The 17,782-nt window shown below is 62.1% G+C and overlaps 2 protein-coding genes across 2 annotated transcripts in view; both read left to right on the top strand.

The window, feature by feature from the left end:
- RAB10 (RAB10, member RAS oncogene family) overlaps positions 1 to 7,141 on the top strand; it is a 42,255-nt gene extending 35,114 nt beyond the window's left edge. Inside the window, exons 4-6 of the mRNA XM_066180186.1 lie at positions 1,298 to 1,387; positions 2,356 to 2,457; positions 4,198 to 7,141. Of these exons, the coding sequence (XP_066036283.1) occupies positions 1,298 to 1,387; positions 2,356 to 2,457; positions 4,198 to 4,281 (276 nt within the window). The 3' untranslated portion in view covers positions 4,282 to 7,141. The remainder of the gene's footprint in view (positions 1 to 1,297; positions 1,388 to 2,355; positions 2,458 to 4,197) is intronic.
- Positions 7,142 to 9,986: 2,845 nt separating this feature from the next.
- Positions 9,987 to 17,321, top strand: GAREM2 (GRB2 associated regulator of MAPK1 subtype 2). Its single transcript, XM_066180181.1, has 6 exons — positions 9,987 to 10,103; positions 11,425 to 11,565; positions 13,235 to 13,365; positions 14,071 to 15,177; positions 15,690 to 15,853; positions 16,218 to 17,321. Exons 1-6 carry the CDS (start codon positions 9,992 to 9,994, stop codon positions 17,071 to 17,073), a joined length of 2,511 nt encoding a protein of 836 aa, XP_066036278.1. The 5' UTR covers positions 9,987 to 9,991; the 3' UTR covers positions 17,074 to 17,321.
- Positions 17,322 to 17,782: the final 461 nt, after the last annotated feature.

The following is a 17,782-nucleotide window of genomic DNA, read 5'->3' as shown; positions in this document are numbered from 1 at the left end:
CACAGCAGCTGCTTCCTGAGTGTGAGCCTGGAAATCCTCCGTGGTAATTAAACATCACCACCTCCACTCCCTCCTAATCGTGTCATGAACTATTCGGAGGTTTCTCGTGGCTGCTGCAGCGTTTGGGTAGCTGATGGTTGCCCTTGGCACAGGAGAACCAGGCCAGGGAGGCTGGGAACCTTCAGGCAAGGTCAAGTGAAGCAGAAGAAAGTGATGTGGAAGCATTAAAGTGCCTGGATGTTCATCCTCCAGGAGTTCTGAGATGGCAAGAGAGCAGCGCAGCTGGCTTTGTTACGCTCTTCCCAAGTGGAACGAACGTTTGGATTTTCCTAGAGAGCGCCCGAGATATGGCCCTGTAGAACTGAGCACAGGTGAGGGCTGTCAGGCACTGCTCAGTGGAGCCCTGAGGCTGCAGAAAGCAAAAATGGGATGTTGGGATTTGAATCCCCCAGCGTGAGCCACGATGGTGTTTATGGAGAAGTGCCCTGTGCGGTGGGAACAGGGGAGGGGGTAAGGCAGCACAGGAGGAGACTCAGCCATGAGCTGGAATAAACTTGAAACTGAGACCTTTGGGTTCAGCAGCTGCTTTGTGGAAAATCCCAGAGGTGTCCCAGGTGAGTGATGGATGTCACTGGTACCATCAGGGCTTTTGGTGCCCTGGTGTTTTCAGTCTGGGCCACACAAACCGGGCAGGTGATTCCAGGTGCATTGTGGAGGCTGCAAAAGGGATGTTTGACACCTTGGGGAGCTGCTTTTGGTGTGGGAGAAGCTCCTTCAGTGCTCCTTGGAGCCTGGCATCACCCTGGCCAGCCTCCAGCGTGACAGGAGCTTCCCAGTTCATCAGGACTGAGGAGAAATGATCCAGATTGCCCCTCCAGAGAGGCCTGTGCTGCAGGGAATGGGCTGGCTCTGGGATTCCTCATCCCTGCCCAGGCTGACTCTGCATCCTCCATGCAGGAAACACCGACCCGACCCTCCCTGCTCCCTTTGGAGACCCTGCCCCACTCCCTGGGTTCTGTTTCCCTTCTCTCCCTCATTCCTCTGTCCCCTGTTTTCCTCTCCAGTCCCTCTCTCTGCCCTGGCTCATTCCTCACATCCAAAGCAGGGAGGAGAAAACCATTAACCAGCGCTAGGAAGTCATTAGGAGCCTGGGATTAATTACCAGCTTGTTCCTCTGCCACTGCAGTGCACGAAGCCCCGCTGTGGGCAGCTGTAAATGTCCCAAAGATTTGGGATTTGGGGTGTGCTGGGGGAGGGAGGTGTGTGACCCTGTAACCCTGTCCCTGTGTCCTTCCAGCACGCCAACGAGGATGTGGAGAGGATGCTGTTAGGAAACAAGTGTGACATGGAAGATAAAAGAGTTGTCCCTAAAGCAAAAGGTGAACAGGTGAGCCTCAAACAAACAAAAACTTCTTTATCCAAGTCAGCAAATGCCTGCCAAGACCTCTGCCTGCTCCAGGGGGTTGGGGTGCCCCAGTGGGGTGTGCCGGGCAATGAATGCAGGAGCTGATGGATGTGAATCCTGGGAATGGCATGAGTTCAGCTGCAGTTTCTGCTTCCTTTGGTAACTACAAATTCCCAGATGTCCCTGAAGTTCCTCACCCTGTGACAGTGTGTGGTGTCTGTCCTCTTGGGCCCAGACACAAATTTGGGATTATTTAGTGGATTTTAATTGTTCTGAATTGTGAGGGGCTGAATCTTGTGAGCCACCTCACCTGCCTGGTGCTGCTGGTGCCCGTTGGGGCTGAGGGAATCCCAGAATCCCAGAATCCCTGAGGCTGGGAAAGAGCTTACAGAGCATCGCATCCAGCCTGTGCCTGGTCCCCACCTTGTCACCGAGTGCCACATGCAGGAATTCCTGGGACACCTCCAGGGATGGGCACTCCAACCCTCCCCGGGCACTGCCAAGGCCTGAGCAGCCTTTCCCTGGGGAAATTCCTGCTGCTGCCCCACCGGAGCCTTCCCTGGCCCAGCCCGAGGCCATTTCCCCTTGTCCTGTCCCTGTTCCCTGGGAGCAGAGCCCGACCCCCCCCGGCTGTCCCCTCCTGTCCGGGAGTTGTGCAGAGCCACCAGGTCCCCCCTGAGCCTCCTTTTCTCCAGGCTCAGCCCCTTGCCCAGCTCCTCAGCCTCTCCTGGGGCTCCGTTCCCTGCCCTGGACACGCTCCAGCCCCTGCAGGTCTCTCTTGTCAGGAGGGGCCCAGAGCTGCCCCAGGGGCCTCTTGCCCACCTGGGCACCCCTGGGCTCATATCCAGTCCAGTATTCCCTGCTTTATAAACGCTGCTGACCCCAAAGTGATGGTGGCACCACTGGACTATCCCCAGGATCTCTAATCTCCCTCTCTCTGTTTGCTGCAGATTGCCAGGGAGCACGGTATTAGGTTTTTTGAAACTAGTGCAAAAGCAAATATAAACATTGAGAAGGCATTCCTCACATTAGCAGAAGACATTCTTCGAAAGGTAGGTGCTGCCAGCACTCCTGTGGAGCAAATACCCTGAAATCCCACCTCTCGTGGTTGTGATGTTCACCTGTGGTGGTGTTGAAGCGTTTGGTTTTGCTGTGCTGAGGCAAAGGAGTCCCTGAAGGAGCAGGGCTGAGCTGCTCCAGCTTGTTTTGCTGTGTTGTTGTTGTAGGGAGTAACACCCATCAGAGCCAAGGAACTGAAATTCCCGTTCGTTTGGCCCTTACACTCGTGGTTGTTGTGCCTGTGCTGGAGTTCAGCCATTTCCGTTGGCCTGGAGAGATTTGTCCTCTCCTGCCACCATCTCTGGGGATGCACTGACAGCTCCTGGGGGCTGTTGGGCAGAGCTCAGGTGCGCAGGGTGGGACAGGAAGGAGCTCTGCATTCCCAGCTGTGCTCCCGGGAATCATTTCCCCGGCCGTGGCGTTTCCTTGGGGATTTTATTGCTCAACATCATCTGGGGGTTGGCTCCCCTTCCTGAGAGGTGCAGTGCACCGTGGAACCATGGAATCAGTGAGGTTGGAAAAGCTCTCTGAGAGCACCGAGTCAAATCATCCCCCAGCACTGCCAGAGCCACCACTGATCTGTGTCCCCAAGTGCCACATCCACAGGGCTTTTAAATCCCTCCAGGGATGGGCAGCTGTGCCAGAGCTGTGCCACAACCTTTCCAGGAAGAAACTGTTCCCTGTATCCAATCTAAACCCTGCTGGCCCAGCCCGAGGCCATTTCCCCTTGTCCTGTCCCTGTTCCCTGGGAGCAGAGCCCGACCCCCCCCGGCTGTCCCCTCCTGTCCGGGAGTTGTGCAGAGCCACCAGGTCCCCCCTGAGCCTCCTTTTCTCCAGGCTCAGCCCCTTGCCCAGCTCCTCAGCCTCTCCTGGGGCTCCGTTCCCAGTCACTGCAGTTCTCAGTCATGCCTGAATCAGTTTTTGCCAAGCTTTGTGTGATAAACGGGGTGAGCACCCCGGCCTTTGGTGAGCAGGAGGTCGGGCTACAAACCATCCCAACCTTTGGGCCTTAAATGTTCATTTTTGGCCTCGGGGGTTCTTTTGCAAGGCTGTGACAAGGAGAGTTAAAAAAGGGATGTGGAGACTGAAGTGTGGTGAGGGTTTGGGTTCCTTTCCAACCAGCTGGAAGGAGATGTTGACGTTGGACCAAACCCACTGGAGTGGGGTTTTGGTGTCACCAGGTTTTGTGCTGTGACAAGGACGATCCCGTGTGTCCTCTTCCTCGGGAGCAGAGGTTGGGAACAAGCCCAGTTTATCCCGAAAAACTGTGGGGTTTGGAGGTCATTAGGTCACGTAATCTGAGTTCAGCTTGTGTTGTTTGTAGGCTGGGATTTCCTTACTCCACCAAACCCAGTGTCAGCTCTGTGTGCAGGCCCTAAAATACTTCCCGTTGACTTCGGGGTGGTCCCAGTTCAAGCACTGGATTTTTTTTCCCCAGCTTTCCAGTTTATTTAAAACAAACCAACAGAAAGGAGAAAAAACCCCAAAAACAGCAACAACAAGAAAAATCTCCTTAAATTGCTTTTGCCCATTTGTGCTGGAGCGGGGGGAGGAGGATTCCCTGCGTCTCTGTGGGAATCTTTGTGCAGGATCTCCCAACTGTGGAGCCCTTTGTTGCACGGTGGATCCCCAGTCCCGTGGGCTGACGTCAGTCCTTTCGGAGCTGCTGTTCTCCCCAGCTCTGAGTGTTCTCTGGAGCCGTCTAACTGTGTGTTCACTTGTTTCCCTTGCAGACCCCTGTAAAAGAGCCCAACAGTGAAAATGTAGATATCAGCAGTGGCGGTGGGGTGACGGGCTGGAAGAGCAAGTGCTGCTGAACCTTCTCCTCTCTCACCAATCGCCATCCACCGCCCCCTTTTTTCTCGCTGCAAAACAAAACCACTCTGCCCGGTTTTTTTTGGTTTTTTTAACCCGAAACCGATTGTTTTTGGTTTTTTTTTTTTTGTTCCTCATCTTAACGAGCTCCTGCCTCCCCCTTGGTTTTTCCGGCTAGGACAGCTTTGCCTACTCCCAAGTTTTCTCGACACGTTGTATAGGAAATTCATCTCCGTGACTTCATTTCCGTGTCCCCCTGCTCAACTCACCACTACGTTTGGGTTGTATTATAGCCCCGTCCCCTCCTGCCATTAAACCCCCCCAGAGCAAATCATACTCAACTCTCTCTCTTCTGCGAATTGTATAAGAATAAAGGTTAGAATTAACAATTGATTTTGTACGACAGTGGAATTTTCATTGTCATGGATCATGTGCTCGAGTCACCGTGTTCTTTAGACGCATCAGGCAAAAGAGCCAGGAAAAAAAACTCATTTTTCGCCTTGAGTCCGTGAGTGGGGTTTCTTTGTCCTGTGCCTTATGTGGAAAAAGGAACTTTGATTTTCACTTTCTTTTCTCTTTTTTTTTTTCTGGTGGAAGCATGTGCAGGAGACATCCCATCCCCCCCGTGCCATTGAGTCCTGACCTCTGTAGTGGTTGCTTTCTGTAATGTTGGTGTCATGCATCGAGGACAAAGGGTGGTGCAAAACAAAAGCAAACTCCATGTAACCTGCTGTGTCTCCTCTTGGCAATCCCGCCGTTCCCAACTCTTCCTGCTGCCATTTTTTTTTTTCTTCTCACTTTGCCACTCTTTCCTTTTTTTTTTTTCCTCCTTTTTTTTCTTTTTTTTTTTCTTTCTTTCTTTTTTTTTTTTTTGCCTGCATGCTGCTTTGATTTGCATTTCTCCACGGTGTGATGTGTTAATGGAAAGGATGGCAACGCGGTGTGTTTGCCAAAAAATTTTAATACAAAGCACTGATTTTAGCTTCCGAGGTAAAGAAAAAAAACAACAAACCAACAAACCGTTGAGATTCCTACTAACCCCCCCTAGGCCTGTCCGTCACTAGCGATTCCCTCCTCCCCTCTAGCCCCGGCCTTTCCCATACGGAAGAGTTATTTGCATGCACTAGTTTCTATGGAGGGTGATGTGGTTGTCTACTTTCTGTGTATGAATATAACATGGATCTCTCCCCCCTCCCCAAAACTGACAGCAGTTCATTATTAACACGAGCTCCCTCCCAGCTCCTGTCCCCGCCGGCCGCTCCGAGCGCTGCGGGGCCGGGCTCAGCGGAACTGGATGGAAACAGAAGGAAAGGAAAGGAAAAACAAACAAACAAACAAAAAAAAACCACAAAGAAAAAACAACAAAACGAACCAGCCGGTTGGGACAGTTTTAATTTATTACCTCCCTGGAAAAACTTTCCGCTTTCCAGTGTCCACAGCCGCGGGATCCCGGCGGGTGATCCCGGCAGTGCGAGCGGGATCTCGCCGGGGAGAAATTGCCGCTGTCCCCGGCCCTGCTGGCGCTGTCGTGCCGCTGTCCCCGGCCCTGCTGGCGCTGTCCTGCCGCAGGAGGAGCTCGGGACATCCCGTGGATCCCCGGCGGTGAATCCCAGCCCGGCCCCGCTGCGCTCCCGGCCTCGCCATCGGCACCGGCCCCGCTGCGCTCCCGGCCGCCGCCGCTAACGCTGAGTGAATTTTAATGAAATGACGGTGTTTTTAACATGGAATTCCCGGGGGCCGGAGCGGCTCCTTCCCGTGCCCTGTCCCTCTGTATTCGGCAGTTTGTCCCTGTTGTGTGTTAACCCTTCCCAGGCGAGTGGCTGCTGAGGCTCGGGCTCGGCGTTTGCACAGAGTCCGGCTACTTTTGGCTAAATCTGCACTTTCTAACGTGATCAAAAAGGGAAGAAAAAAAAAAAGGCGAAATCTACATTAAGGGGTGTTTTGGTTTGGTCGTTGGTTTTGGGTTTTTTTTTTTTTTTTTTTTTTTTTTTTTTTTTTTTGTATAATCCTTGTTTTAAACGTGAGCTTTTTTATTCGCTTGCAGGGGCTCGGCTCCCTGCGTGTGACCCCTTTGTAGACGCTGTGCCCGTTGCAGGCGCAGGTAGAGCCCAGGCCACTCGCTGGTGCCACTCGCTGTCCCCCCGCTCCCTCCCCGTCAATAAAACTGAGCTGTTTTCTCTCGGGTCTATTTCTGTTCTGTCCAAGCTCGAGCTGCGCCCGCGGGCTCAGGCGGGGCAGGGAGCAGCACGACTCGGTGCCGATGCTGAAACAGATAAAACAAAAAAAAACCCCTAAAAACTATTAATAATAATAATGATGATGTCGGAGGAGTTTGCAGCAACTCGATGTCTGCTGGAATCTCGACTCCGCGCTATTTGCAAACGAAGTTAGTCCAGACTGACTGCCCAGCCCAGCCCTGTGGAGTAGAGAAGGGCAGCGGGAGGTGTCGCAGCCCCTCCGTGCCCGCGGGGGGAGCTCAGCGCTGCCCTTTTGTCACCAAAAAAAAAAAACCCCAAACAAACAAAAAAAAATGTGTTAAACGATGAAATCGGTCCCGCTAAACCAAACCTGAGCTTGGCTCTGTCCCACGGCCGTGTCACTCGCCGGGGTCGCCGTGCCCTCGGACTCGGACGGTGGAATAAAAACAGCATCAAGGTCTCGGATTAATTCCCACGCCGACAATTTTTTACTTAATCTTTTAATATTTTTGCTACTCCACTCTGGCTTTTTATTTAAAACACATTCTTTTTGTACCACTTAACTGTATCAAAATTGTATAAAAAAAAAAACAACAAAAAAAAAAGATCACTGTCCCATTTCTTGGTCGTACCAAGAGCAAATAAAAGCTTTTATAAACTTGCAGTGGTGACTTCCTGGGCCCCTTGAATCCCCTGTGGCTCCGCTGGGAGCGAGCCCAGCCCTGGCTGCCCTCGCAGGAGGTGGGATGTGTCCCCTCCCAAACCTCCAGGCCACCAGGGCCGGTTTGGTTGGGGCTGGAGCTGCTCCTCCTGCTTTTCCCAAAGCTGCCGGCGGCGTTTTTCCGAGGGCACGAGGGTGGGAAGCGCAGGGGAGGCTCCGGGGCTGCCCCGTCCCCCGGGGGGGTGTGGGGGGTGTCCTTTGTCCTGCTGGGACAAGGCCTTTGCCGGCGTTTTTTGGGAAGCAGCTGGAAGCGGTGTGGGCTGTGTCACTGTCCTTCCCCAGCCGCCCTTGTCAGTCCCCTCTGCCCCTTCCCCAGCCCGGAGCCGGGAGTTCGCGGCTCTCCTGCAGCCTCTGGGGACCCTCTGGGGACCCTCTGGGGACCCTCTGGGGACCCGGGATGTCCCCTCCCACTGAGCCCAGTGGGGGACGGTGACAGCAGAGGACGCATTTCAGCTGCTGTCCTCCCGCTGCCACGGTGTCCCGCAGTGCCACCACTGCCACGGTGTCCCCACTGCCACGGTGTCCCTGTCCCTCAGTGTCCCTGTCCCACAGTGTCCCCACTGCCACGGTGTCCCTGTCCCTCAGTGTCCCTGTCCCACAGTGTCCCCACTGCCACGGTGTCCCTGTCCCTCAGTGTCCCTGTCCCACAGTGTCCCCAATGCCACGGTGTCCCCACTGCTACAGTGTCCCCAGTGCTGTGGTGTCCCCACTGCCACGGGCTGCCACAGTGTCCCTGTCCCTCAGTGTCTCAATGCCACAGTGTCCCCAGTGCCATGGTGTCCCTGTCCCACAGTGTCCCTGTCCCTCAGTGTCCCCAATGCCACAGTGTCCCTACACCACAGCGTCCCCAATGCCACGGTGTCCCACTGCCATGGTGGCCCTGTTCCCACAGTGTCCCCACTGCCACAGTGTCCCTGTCCCACAGTGTCCCCAGTGCCAGTGTCCCCACTGCCATGGTGTCCCTGTCCCACAGTGTCCCCGATGCCACAGTGTCCCTGCACTACGGTGTCCCCAATGCCTCGGTGTCCATGTCCCCCAGTGTCTGTGTCCCACAGTGTCCCCGATGCCAGCGTGTCCCTGTTCCCACAGTGTCCCTGCTGCCGCGGTGTCCCCGTTGCCGCGGTGTCCCCGTTCCCATGGCGCCGGTATCCGGCTGTTTTCGTGCCCTGGTGACAATAAAAGCTGCGAGTGTGTCACGGCCGGTCCCGGGCAGTCCCTGCGAGGGGACGAGGCGGCGGGGAGCAGCTCAGCGACCCCAAATCCTCCCCACCCGTGGGCGGGGGATTTTGGGGGGGAGCTCCCAGGGACATGTCCCACCGGGACACCATCCCGCAGCTCCCAGGGTCCTGCTGGGCCGTGTCACCCCCGGCAGGGAGGCTTGGGCTTCTCCCCATCCTCCTCCTCCTCCTCCTGCATCCTCCTCCTCGCTGTCCCCACCCCGGCTCCATCCCCGTCCCGTCTCTATCCTGTCCCTGCTCTGTTCCACACGTGCCCTTCCCTGTCCCTTCTCCTTTCCTACAGCTCCTCCTTTCCCTTTTCCTTCCCCACAGCCGCTCCATGGTTTTCCCTGTTCCTTCCCCATCCCTGCTCCTGCTTCATCCCTTTCCCTGTTCCCCCTCTGCTCCACCCGATCCCTGCTCCGCCCTGTCCAGCGGCCTCCCCTTGTGCTTGGCCCGGGGGACAAGGGGACAGCGCACGGTGACACGTCCCCAAGGCCGGGCACTGGCCCTGCAGGCACTTGCTGCTTCCTCCACTCCTTCATCCTCCTCAGCCGGCTCAGGGAGTGGGGATGCAGCCAGACACGGAGCGGGGCGGGGGGTCCTGACGGGGCGCTCCGGAGCTGAACCAGGGGGCGCGGGGACACTCCGGGTCCCGTGCCCCAGCTCAGGGTGGCCCCGGGGTGCGGAGTCCCCTCTCGGGGTGACGGCGACGTCCCTGCCGAGGGTCCCCCCTGACCGCGATGTCGCTGTCCCCCTCTCCCGGTGCCGTTTGTTCTCTGCGGCCGTGCAGCAGCGCCGGACCGGGGGATCCCGGCCGGGACATCGGGCTGTGGGGCGGTATCGGGGTCCCCCCGCCCCGCGCGGGTCCCTTGTGCTCCCCGCAGCCCCCGCTTGGGACCCCCGGCAGCTCCAGCAGCGGCACGGGAGGGGGGAGAGATCCCGGGGCGTCCCCGGCCCCCTTCCCCCGGCGGGCAGAGAGAGACGAACCCCCGGGACACCCCCGGAGCGAGACGGGGGATGCCCGGCCCTGGGGGGGGATAACCGGTCCTGGGGGGGGATAACCGGGCGGGAGGGGATGCGCGGTCCTGGGGGAGGATAACCGGTCCGGGGAGTGGATGACCGGTCCTGGGGGGCGATGCCCGGCCCGGGGGGGATGCTCGGTCCTGAGGGGGATGCCCGGTCCTGGGCGGGATAACCGGCCTGGGGGGGGATAACCTGGCAGGAGTGGATGCCCGGTCCTGGGGGGGATGCCCTGTCCTGGGGGAGATGCGCGGTCCGGGGGGGGATAACCGGTCCTGGGGGGGGATAACCGGCCCTGGGGGGGATAACCGGTCCTGGGGGGATGCCCGGCCCGGGAGGGGATGCCCGGTCCCGCACGGGGGTCCCCGCCCGCCGCCGCCTCCTCCGCCCCTTGCCGGGGGGGTTCCGCCTGCCGGGGCGGGCGGGCAGGAGGGGCCGGGGGCGGGCGGGGGGCGGCTCCTCCTGCCCCGCTCCCGCCGCCCCCCGGCCCCGGCCCCGGCCCGGCGGTGGCGGCGATGGAGCCCGGCCCGGGGCCGGCCTGAGCCGCGATGCGATGGAGAAGCTGGCGGCGGGGCTGGCCCGGCTCCGCTGGAGCCCCGCGGCGCTGCCCCTCGACGCCATCGTCAGCCAGTGCCGCCTGCCCACCCTCGTCTGCCTCGGGCAGGGTGAGCCCGGCCGGGGAGGACGCGAGGCGGGGGGGGGATGAAGTCTGGAGGGACGAGAAGGAGGAGGAGGAGGAGGGAGGTTGGAGTGATGGGGAGGAGGAGGAGGAGGAGGGTGGGAGGAAGGCTGGAGGGACCAGGGGAGGGAGGGAGGATGGAGGGACAGAGAGTGAGGCTGGAGTGATGAGGAGGAGGGAGAAAGGATGGAGTGATGAGGAGGAGGGAGGGGTGGAAGGCGGAGGGATGGGGAGGGAGGGAGGAAGGCTGGGGAGTGAGGACGAGGAGGGAGGGAGGTTGGAGTGATGAGGGAAAGGGAGAGACGAAGGATGAAGGGACCAGGAAGAGGGAGGGAGGAAGGCTGGGGGAACGAAGAGGAGGGAGGGAGACCGGAGTGATGAGGAGCAGGGAGCGGTGGAGGGCAGAGGGATGGGGAAGGGGAGGAAGGCTTGAGAGTGAGGAGGAGGAAGGGAGGAATGCTTGGAGGGAGGGCTGGAGAGTGGAGGGATGAAGAGGAAGATCGGAAAGATGGAGAGGTGAGGAGAAGGAATGGTGACCGGAGAAGTGAGGAGGAGGTGCAAGGAGAGGCTGGAGGAGGCTGAAGGGATGAGGAGGAGAAAGCCTGGAGGCACCAGGAGAAGGAATCTGGAGTGCTGAGGAGGAGGAGGGAGGGAGGAAGGCCGGGGCCAGGTGACACCAAGCTGCTGTCCCGGCTCCGGGGCTGCTCTGCTCGGATCCTCCCGGCTGCGGGGCCGGGGGCTGCCCCTCAGGGGGGTCCCCGCGGGGATGTGAGTGGGGAAGTTGTGGCTGCTCCCACTGCCCCCAGCCATGGCCCAGCACTTTTCCCCCCTGTCACCTTCCCGGGTGACACTCTGGAGGTGCTGGCACCAGCCTGGAGGGGCTGGGAGCCACCGTGTCCCCTCCCCACCCTCCCTGGGACACGGCTTGGCTGGGGGGGCCTGGCTGTGACCCCCGCCCAGGCCGAGTGGGGAGCGGGGGGTGCAGGGGACCCCCGGCGTGGCCGTGTCCCCTCTCAGGGCCCATCCCGGGTGCAGGGGGGTGCCGGGGGCCCTGGGGGGGGTCGCGGGTCTGGAGGGCTCCCGGGGGGGGGTGGGCTGCGCCGGCCCCGACTCAATAAACTTCTTGTTTGCGGCGGCTGCAGCTTTTTCAGGGGGGACAAAGAAATTGTTTCCTGGGCAACTGGCGGCTCTTGGCAGCGGCACCTGCTCATCCCTCGCTCCGGCCGGCCGGCCGGCGGCGCCGGGGGGCTGGGGGGGGACATGGGGGGGGCTGGCAGGGGGTGGTGACATCGCTGTCCCCCCCGCAGGTGAGCGCGTGGAGGGGGTGACAGCCCAGGACGTGCTGCTGGTCCACTCGTGCCGGCAGTGGACCACGGTGACAGCGCACAGCCTGGAGGAGGGACACTACGTCATCGGGCCCCAAATCGACATCCCGCTCCAGTACCCAGGTGGGGGGGCTGGGGACAATGGGGACAACGGGGACAACGGGGACAACGGGGACAACGGGGACAACGGGAATGGTGTCCCTGGGCCAGCAGCAGAGCCGGGACCTGCCCCTCTCCCCACCCGCTGGGGCTGCTCCAGTAAAGTCCAGTCTGGGGTCAGAGATGCTCTGGATTGGGGCTGCCCCCACCCCTGGCACAGCTGCAGAGGGATGGGATGGGATGGGATGAGATGGGATGGGATGGGATGGGATGGGATGGGATGGGATGGGATGGGATGGGATGGGATGGGATGAGATGGGATGGGATGAGATGGGATGGGATGGGATGGGATGAGATGGGATGGGATGGGATGGGGTGGGATGGGATGGGATGGGATGGGGATGGGGATGGGAATGGGAATGGGAATGGGAATGGGATAGGATGGGATAGGATGGGATGGGATGGGATGGGATGGGATGGGATGGGATGGATTGGATTGGATTGGATTGGATTGGATGGGATGGGATGGGATGGGATGGGATGGGATGGGATGGGATGGGAATGGGAATGGGATGGGAATGGGGATGGGATGGGGTGGGATGGGATGGGATGGGAATGGGATGGGAATGGGGATGGGATGGGGTGGATGAGATGGGACGCAGACAAGGACGGTGATGAGGATGAGGTAGGATGGGATAGAGCTGGGAATGGGAGAGAGATGAGAATGGGATGGGGAAAAGGGACAGGGGTGAGCTGGGATGGGAAGAGGAAGGGATGGGTACCGGGAGAGTGATGAGGATGGGCTGGGCTGGGCTGGGGAGGAGCTGGGGCTGGGCTGAGGATGAGGATGAGGAAGGGGCTGGGTTGGGGCCGGCAGCGCAGACGAAGGTGCTGAGCTGCCTCTGCCGGCAGCCGCCAGAGCCTTAATGACCCCTCTAAGTGCTCCATGGCGGTAATGAGTCCTGCTAATAAATAAATCATGGGAAATGGAGCGGGGGGAGGGGGTTAATCACCCGTCCCACGGGGGATGGAGGGGGGCTGGGCACTGTGTTAACAGCGTCCGGGGGCTCGGCCGTGCCCAGCGGTGCCCCGGGGTGTGGGGCAGAGCCGGCTCCAGCCTCGGCTGCCCGCAGAGCCGAGCGAGCGGCTCTGGTGTCCCGGGGATTAATATTCCCCTCAGGTCCGTCCCCGGCAGCCGATGCCGCTGGCGGCTCTGCCGTGGCTGCGGCTGCCCCGCTCCCGTTCCTGCCTTTCCCCGCTCCCCTGGCCCGGCTCCTCGCCCACCCCAGGCGTGGCGTCACTGCGCCCTGGCAGGGCTGGGAGGGGATTTTGGGGGAGCAGTGGGCGCCCCGCGCAATCTGGGCTGCTCTGGGCGCGTTCATCCACTCACAGGAACGCTTTTGGGGGAGCCCCTGCAGCTCTGGGGGTGCCGAGTGGCGTTGCCGAGACATCCCCTTGTGCCTTGTCCCACCCAGAGACCCCCCAGGCGCTGCCGGGGAGGGGGTGCAGGGCCGGGGGATGCTCGGGGGTCCCCACTTGGACACTGGCAAAGCCCACAAAGATGTGGGGGGGACTCAGGGGTGGCTGCCCCCCGGGAAGGGCTGTGCTGGCCCCAGGGGAGGTGACAGCAGGTCACCTCCTGCGAGGGGTCGGGCTCCTCCTCTCACCTCGGTGGGCTCGGGGGTCCCCGCAGGGAAGTTCAAGCTGCTGGACCAGGACCGGGACCTCCGGGAGCCGGTGCAGTATTTCAACAGCGTGGAGGAGGTGGCCAGCATCTTCCCAGACCGCATCTTCGTCATGGAGGCCATCACCTTCAGCGTCAAGGTCCTGGGGGACAGCAGGGGACACTGGGGGGACAGCGGGGGGGGGTGGTGGGATGTCAGGGGACACCGAGGACAGGGGTGTGGCGGGTTGGTGGGACATCAGGAGAGGACAGTGGGACAGCAGGGAGTGGTGCTGGAGCATCAGGGATGGTGGTGGGACATCAGGGGAGGGTGGTGGGACATCAGGGATAGTGGTGGGATGTCAGGGATGGTGGTGGGACATGAGTAGTGGTGGAATTTCAGGGATGGTGGTGGGAAGTCAGGGGTGGTGGTGGGACATCAGGGATGATGTTGGGGTGTCGGGGGCCCAGGGATGTCAGGGATGATGGTGGAATTTCAGGGAGTGGTGCTGGAGTGTCAAGGACGGTGGTGGGACTTTGGGATGGTGGTGGGACATCAGGGATGATGTTGGGGTGTCGGGGGCCCAGGGATGTCAGGGATGATGGTGGAATTTCAGGGAGTGGTGCTGGAGTGTCAAGGACGGTGGTGGGACTTTGGGATGGTGGTGGAACATCAGGGACAGTGGTGGGATGTCAGGGATGGTCATGGGACATCAGGAAGGGTGGTGGAATTTCAGGGGCAGTGGTGGAATTTCAGGGATGGTGGTGGGAAGTCAGGGATGGCGGTGGGACATCAGGGGTGGTGTTGCCGTGTCGGTGGCCCAGGGCAGGGCAGCGGGGTGCCACCTTGGGGCTGTCGCGGGCAGGTGGTGTCGGGGGAGTTCAGCGAGGACAGCGAGGTTTACAACTTCACGCTGAACGCCGGGGACGAGCTGACGCTGATGGGGCAAGCCGAGATCCTGTGCGCCAAGACGGTGAAGGAGAAGTCGCGCTTCAACACCCTCCTGCGCAAGCTGGGCAAGGCGGCGCCGGCGGCGGGGGCGCGGCAGGTGAAGGGCAAGATGCCGTGCCTGATCTGCATGAACCACCGCACCAACGAGAGCCTGAGCCTGCCCTTCCAGTGCAAGGGCCGCTTCAGCACGCGCAGCCCGCTGGAGCTGCGGCTGCAGGAGGGCGAGCACACCATCCGCAGCATCATCGAGAAGGTGCGGCTGCCCGTGAACGTGGCCGTGCCCAGCCGGCCCGCCCGCAACCCCTACGACCTGCACGCCATCCGCGAGGGCCACTGCTACAAGCTGGTCAGCATCATCTCCAAGACGGTGGTGCTGTGCTGCATCCTGCGGCGGGAGGAGCTGGTGCCTTTCCATTTCCTGCTGCTCACCGACATGCCGCGCTTCCAGCTGCCCGAGGGGCTGCTGGCCGGGGACCCGCAGCTGGAGAAGCTGCTGCGGGACAGCGCCGCGTATTGCCACGATCGTTTCAACCCCGACGAGTACTCGCGGGCCGTGCGGGAGGCCAAGCCGGACTTCTTGGAGGAATGTGCCAGCCCGCGGCGCCTGCGGCTCTGCCTGCCCGCCTGCGGCCGCGAGGAGCTCAGCCAGCCCCTGCAGCGCCTGTCGCTCTGTGCCTGCGGCTCCGGGGGTCCCCGGGAGCCCCCCGCCCGCTGCCAGGGACCGCGGGGTCTCGGCGGGGGCGCGCCGCGCCCGCCGCTGCCCGATTTCCCCGACCCCGAGCGGGAGTACATGACGCCCGACTGGGCCGAGCCCGAGTTCAGGACTCAGGAGCCGCTGGAGATTCCCTACGAGGAGCTGTGGAGCAATCCCAGCCCGGAGGGCTGCTGCGAGCTGGGCAGCACCGGCGGGCGGCCCGACCTCGTGTCCTTCGCGGCTGTCAACCCGCTGGGCTCCACGCACCGCCCCGGGGACGAGCCCCGCGGGGACACCCCGCCCCCCGTGCCACCCAAATCGGAGGCGGTAAGAGCCCGGTGCAGGCCCCAGGGATGGGGAATGGCATCGCTGGGGTCCTGTCAGGCACGCCGAGGCAAGGCCAGCCCCACGGCAGGGCAGCCTGACCCCATCCGTGTCCCCTAGCCCTGGGGTCCCTCCCCAACTCTGCTCGGGCACCCAAACTTTCAGACCTCAGTTCCCCAGGGCTGCCCATCGCCAGACCCCCAGGGACACCCCCGGTTCCCCAGGGCTCTCTGCACCATGGAGCACCTGCAGCTCCTGGGCTGCCCGCAACCGCGGGGTGCCTGGGCTCCCCTACACAACGGGGTACCCAAAATTTCACGCCTCCCTTCAGCACGGGGTACCCCAATATTTCGGTCTCTTCGCGCTATGGGGTAGGAGGGCCCCAAGTCTCCCCCCTTGCACCCAGGGTTTCGTGGCTCGGCAGCACCGGCTGTCCCCGAGCCCCCCATCGCCCCCTCCAGCCGCGGGGATCCCCAGCTCCCCCCGCGGCCCTGACGGCTCTGCCCCCGTTGCAGGTGAAGGAGGAATGCCGGCTGCTGAACGCGCCCCCGGTGCCGCCCCGGGGCAGCCGCCCCCCGGTCCCCTGCAGCCCCCCGGCCTCCCTGCGCTGCCCGAAGCTGGCGCCCGTGCCCTCGCCCAGCCCCAGCCTCTCCTACTACTCCTCGGGGCTCCACGACGGGTGAGTGGCTCCGGGGACAACCGGGCTGGGTGGGGACACCTCGCCGGGGTGATGGGGACACCTCGCCGGGGTGATGGGGACACCTCGCCGGGGTGATAGTGACACCTCGCCGGGGTGATGGGGACACCTCGCCGGGGTGATGGTGACACCTCGCCGGGGTCATGGGGACACTTCGCCGGGGTGATGGGGACACCTCGCCGGGGTGATGGTGACACCTCGCCGGGGTCATGGGGACACTTCGCCGGGGTGATGGGGACACCTCGCCGGGGTGATGGTGACACCTCGCCGGGGTGATGGGGACACCTCGCCGGGGTCATGGGGACACTTCGCCGGGGTGATGGTGACCCCGCTCTCGCCCCGCCAGGTCGGCCCCGCGGAGCGGCAGCGCCTCGCCCTCGCCCGACGCCTACTCGCTGTACTGCTACCCCTGCACCTGGGCCGACTGCAAGGCTGCCGAGCCCCCCGGCCGGCCGCTGCCCCCCGCCCAGCCCGCGCCCAGCTCCTGGTCCGACCCCTGGCCGTTCCCCGAGCCGGGCGCCGGGGCGGGCAGCGGCAGCTCCACGCCGCTGCTGGGAGCCGAGCCCCCTCCCTTGAAGCCCTTCCGCAGCTGCCCCCGCCTCAAGCCCCCGCACCCCCAAAAGCGCTTTGCCCCCTTCGGGGCGCTCAACCCCTTCGCCGGCCCGGCCGAGTGGCCGGAGAACCCCGAGTGGTCCAAAGCGCCTTCGGCCCCGGCCGCCCCCTCCTCCTCCTCCTCGCCGGAGCCCTTCGCCCCCGCCGAGGAGCCGGCGGCTCCCCCTCGTCCCCCCAAGGGTTTGGACGGGGACGGCATCGTCATCCGGGGGGCGGCCCCGCTGTCCCCCGCCGTCCTGCGCGGGGCCGAGGGCGTCACCCGCCTGTACCTGGCCCAGGGGGTCATCGAGGTGCCGCCGGCGGCTCGGGGCGATGGGGCGGCCCCCACAGCCGCCCCCCGGCCCGGCGGGGACGGCCCGGCCTGGCTGCCCCCCGCCGACCTCTCGGCGCTGTCGCTGGAGGAGGTGTCCAAGTGCCTGCGCTTCATCGGCCTCTCCGAGGACGTGGTGAGCTTCTTCGCCCGCGAGCGCATCGACGGCAGCATCTTCGTGCAGCTCAGCGAGGAGATCCTGGCCGACGATTTCCGCCTCACCAAGCTCCAGGTGAAGAAGATCATGCAGTTCATCAAGGGCTGGCGCCCCAAGATCTAGTGCCACGCCCGGGGGATCCCCCCCTGGGCCCCCCGAGTCGCCCGGACCACGGCTCGGGGTGGCCTCGCTCCCCCGTCCCTCTCTGATGCTGCAGGTTCTCCTCCCCCGTTGCCCAAGCCCTGCCCTCCTTCCCGTTTTAACACTGGACAGTAATTTTGGCCCCAGCTGGCTGGAAAACACTGGAGTTTGCGTCGGCTGGTTTAACTTAATCCTTGTGGATTAGCATAATAAATGTACGGGAGAGTAATGAGCCCCCGGAGAAGGCCCTTTGCTCGGGGAGGAGGGGGAGAGGGGAGGATGGAGGCACTGAGGGGTCTCTCCCCTCCTTGCAGACCCTTCCCAGCTCTTGGGAAGGGATTCCTGTCCCCCTCCAAGGGCAGATGCTGCTGTCACAGCTGTTCCTGGGGGGATCCCGGGGCCTGCAGCGAAGCCCCCTTGGCCTGAGGGATCCCCAGGCACATCCCTGCAGCTCCCTGAACTCCCCAGGAGGGCTGAAGGAATGTTAGCAGCCCCGTGCCTCCCCCAGCACTCAGCAGAGGCAGATGAGATGATGTCTTGGCCCAATTTTGGTCTGGGAGCTTTGAAAGACAGGGAGAGGTGATATGAAGAGCAACAGCATTCAGCTCCTGGCCCAAGGCCCGCCAGGAAGCAGGAAAGGAAGAGGGGGGGGGCCAGGCCAGTGACAGGTGCCCGGAGATTTAAAGCCTTT

Source organism: Chamaea fasciata, unplaced genomic scaffold, assembly GCF_029207755.1.
Source record: "Chamaea fasciata isolate MVZ Bird 193981 ecotype frontalis unplaced genomic scaffold, bChaFas1.0.hap1 SCAF_3, whole genome shotgun sequence".
Classification (NCBI taxonomy): Eukaryota; Metazoa; Chordata; class Aves; order Passeriformes; family Sylviidae; genus Chamaea; species Chamaea fasciata.
The sequence above is the reverse complement of the archived record's forward strand: the minus strand, read 5'-3'. Positions and strand labels throughout refer to the sequence as shown.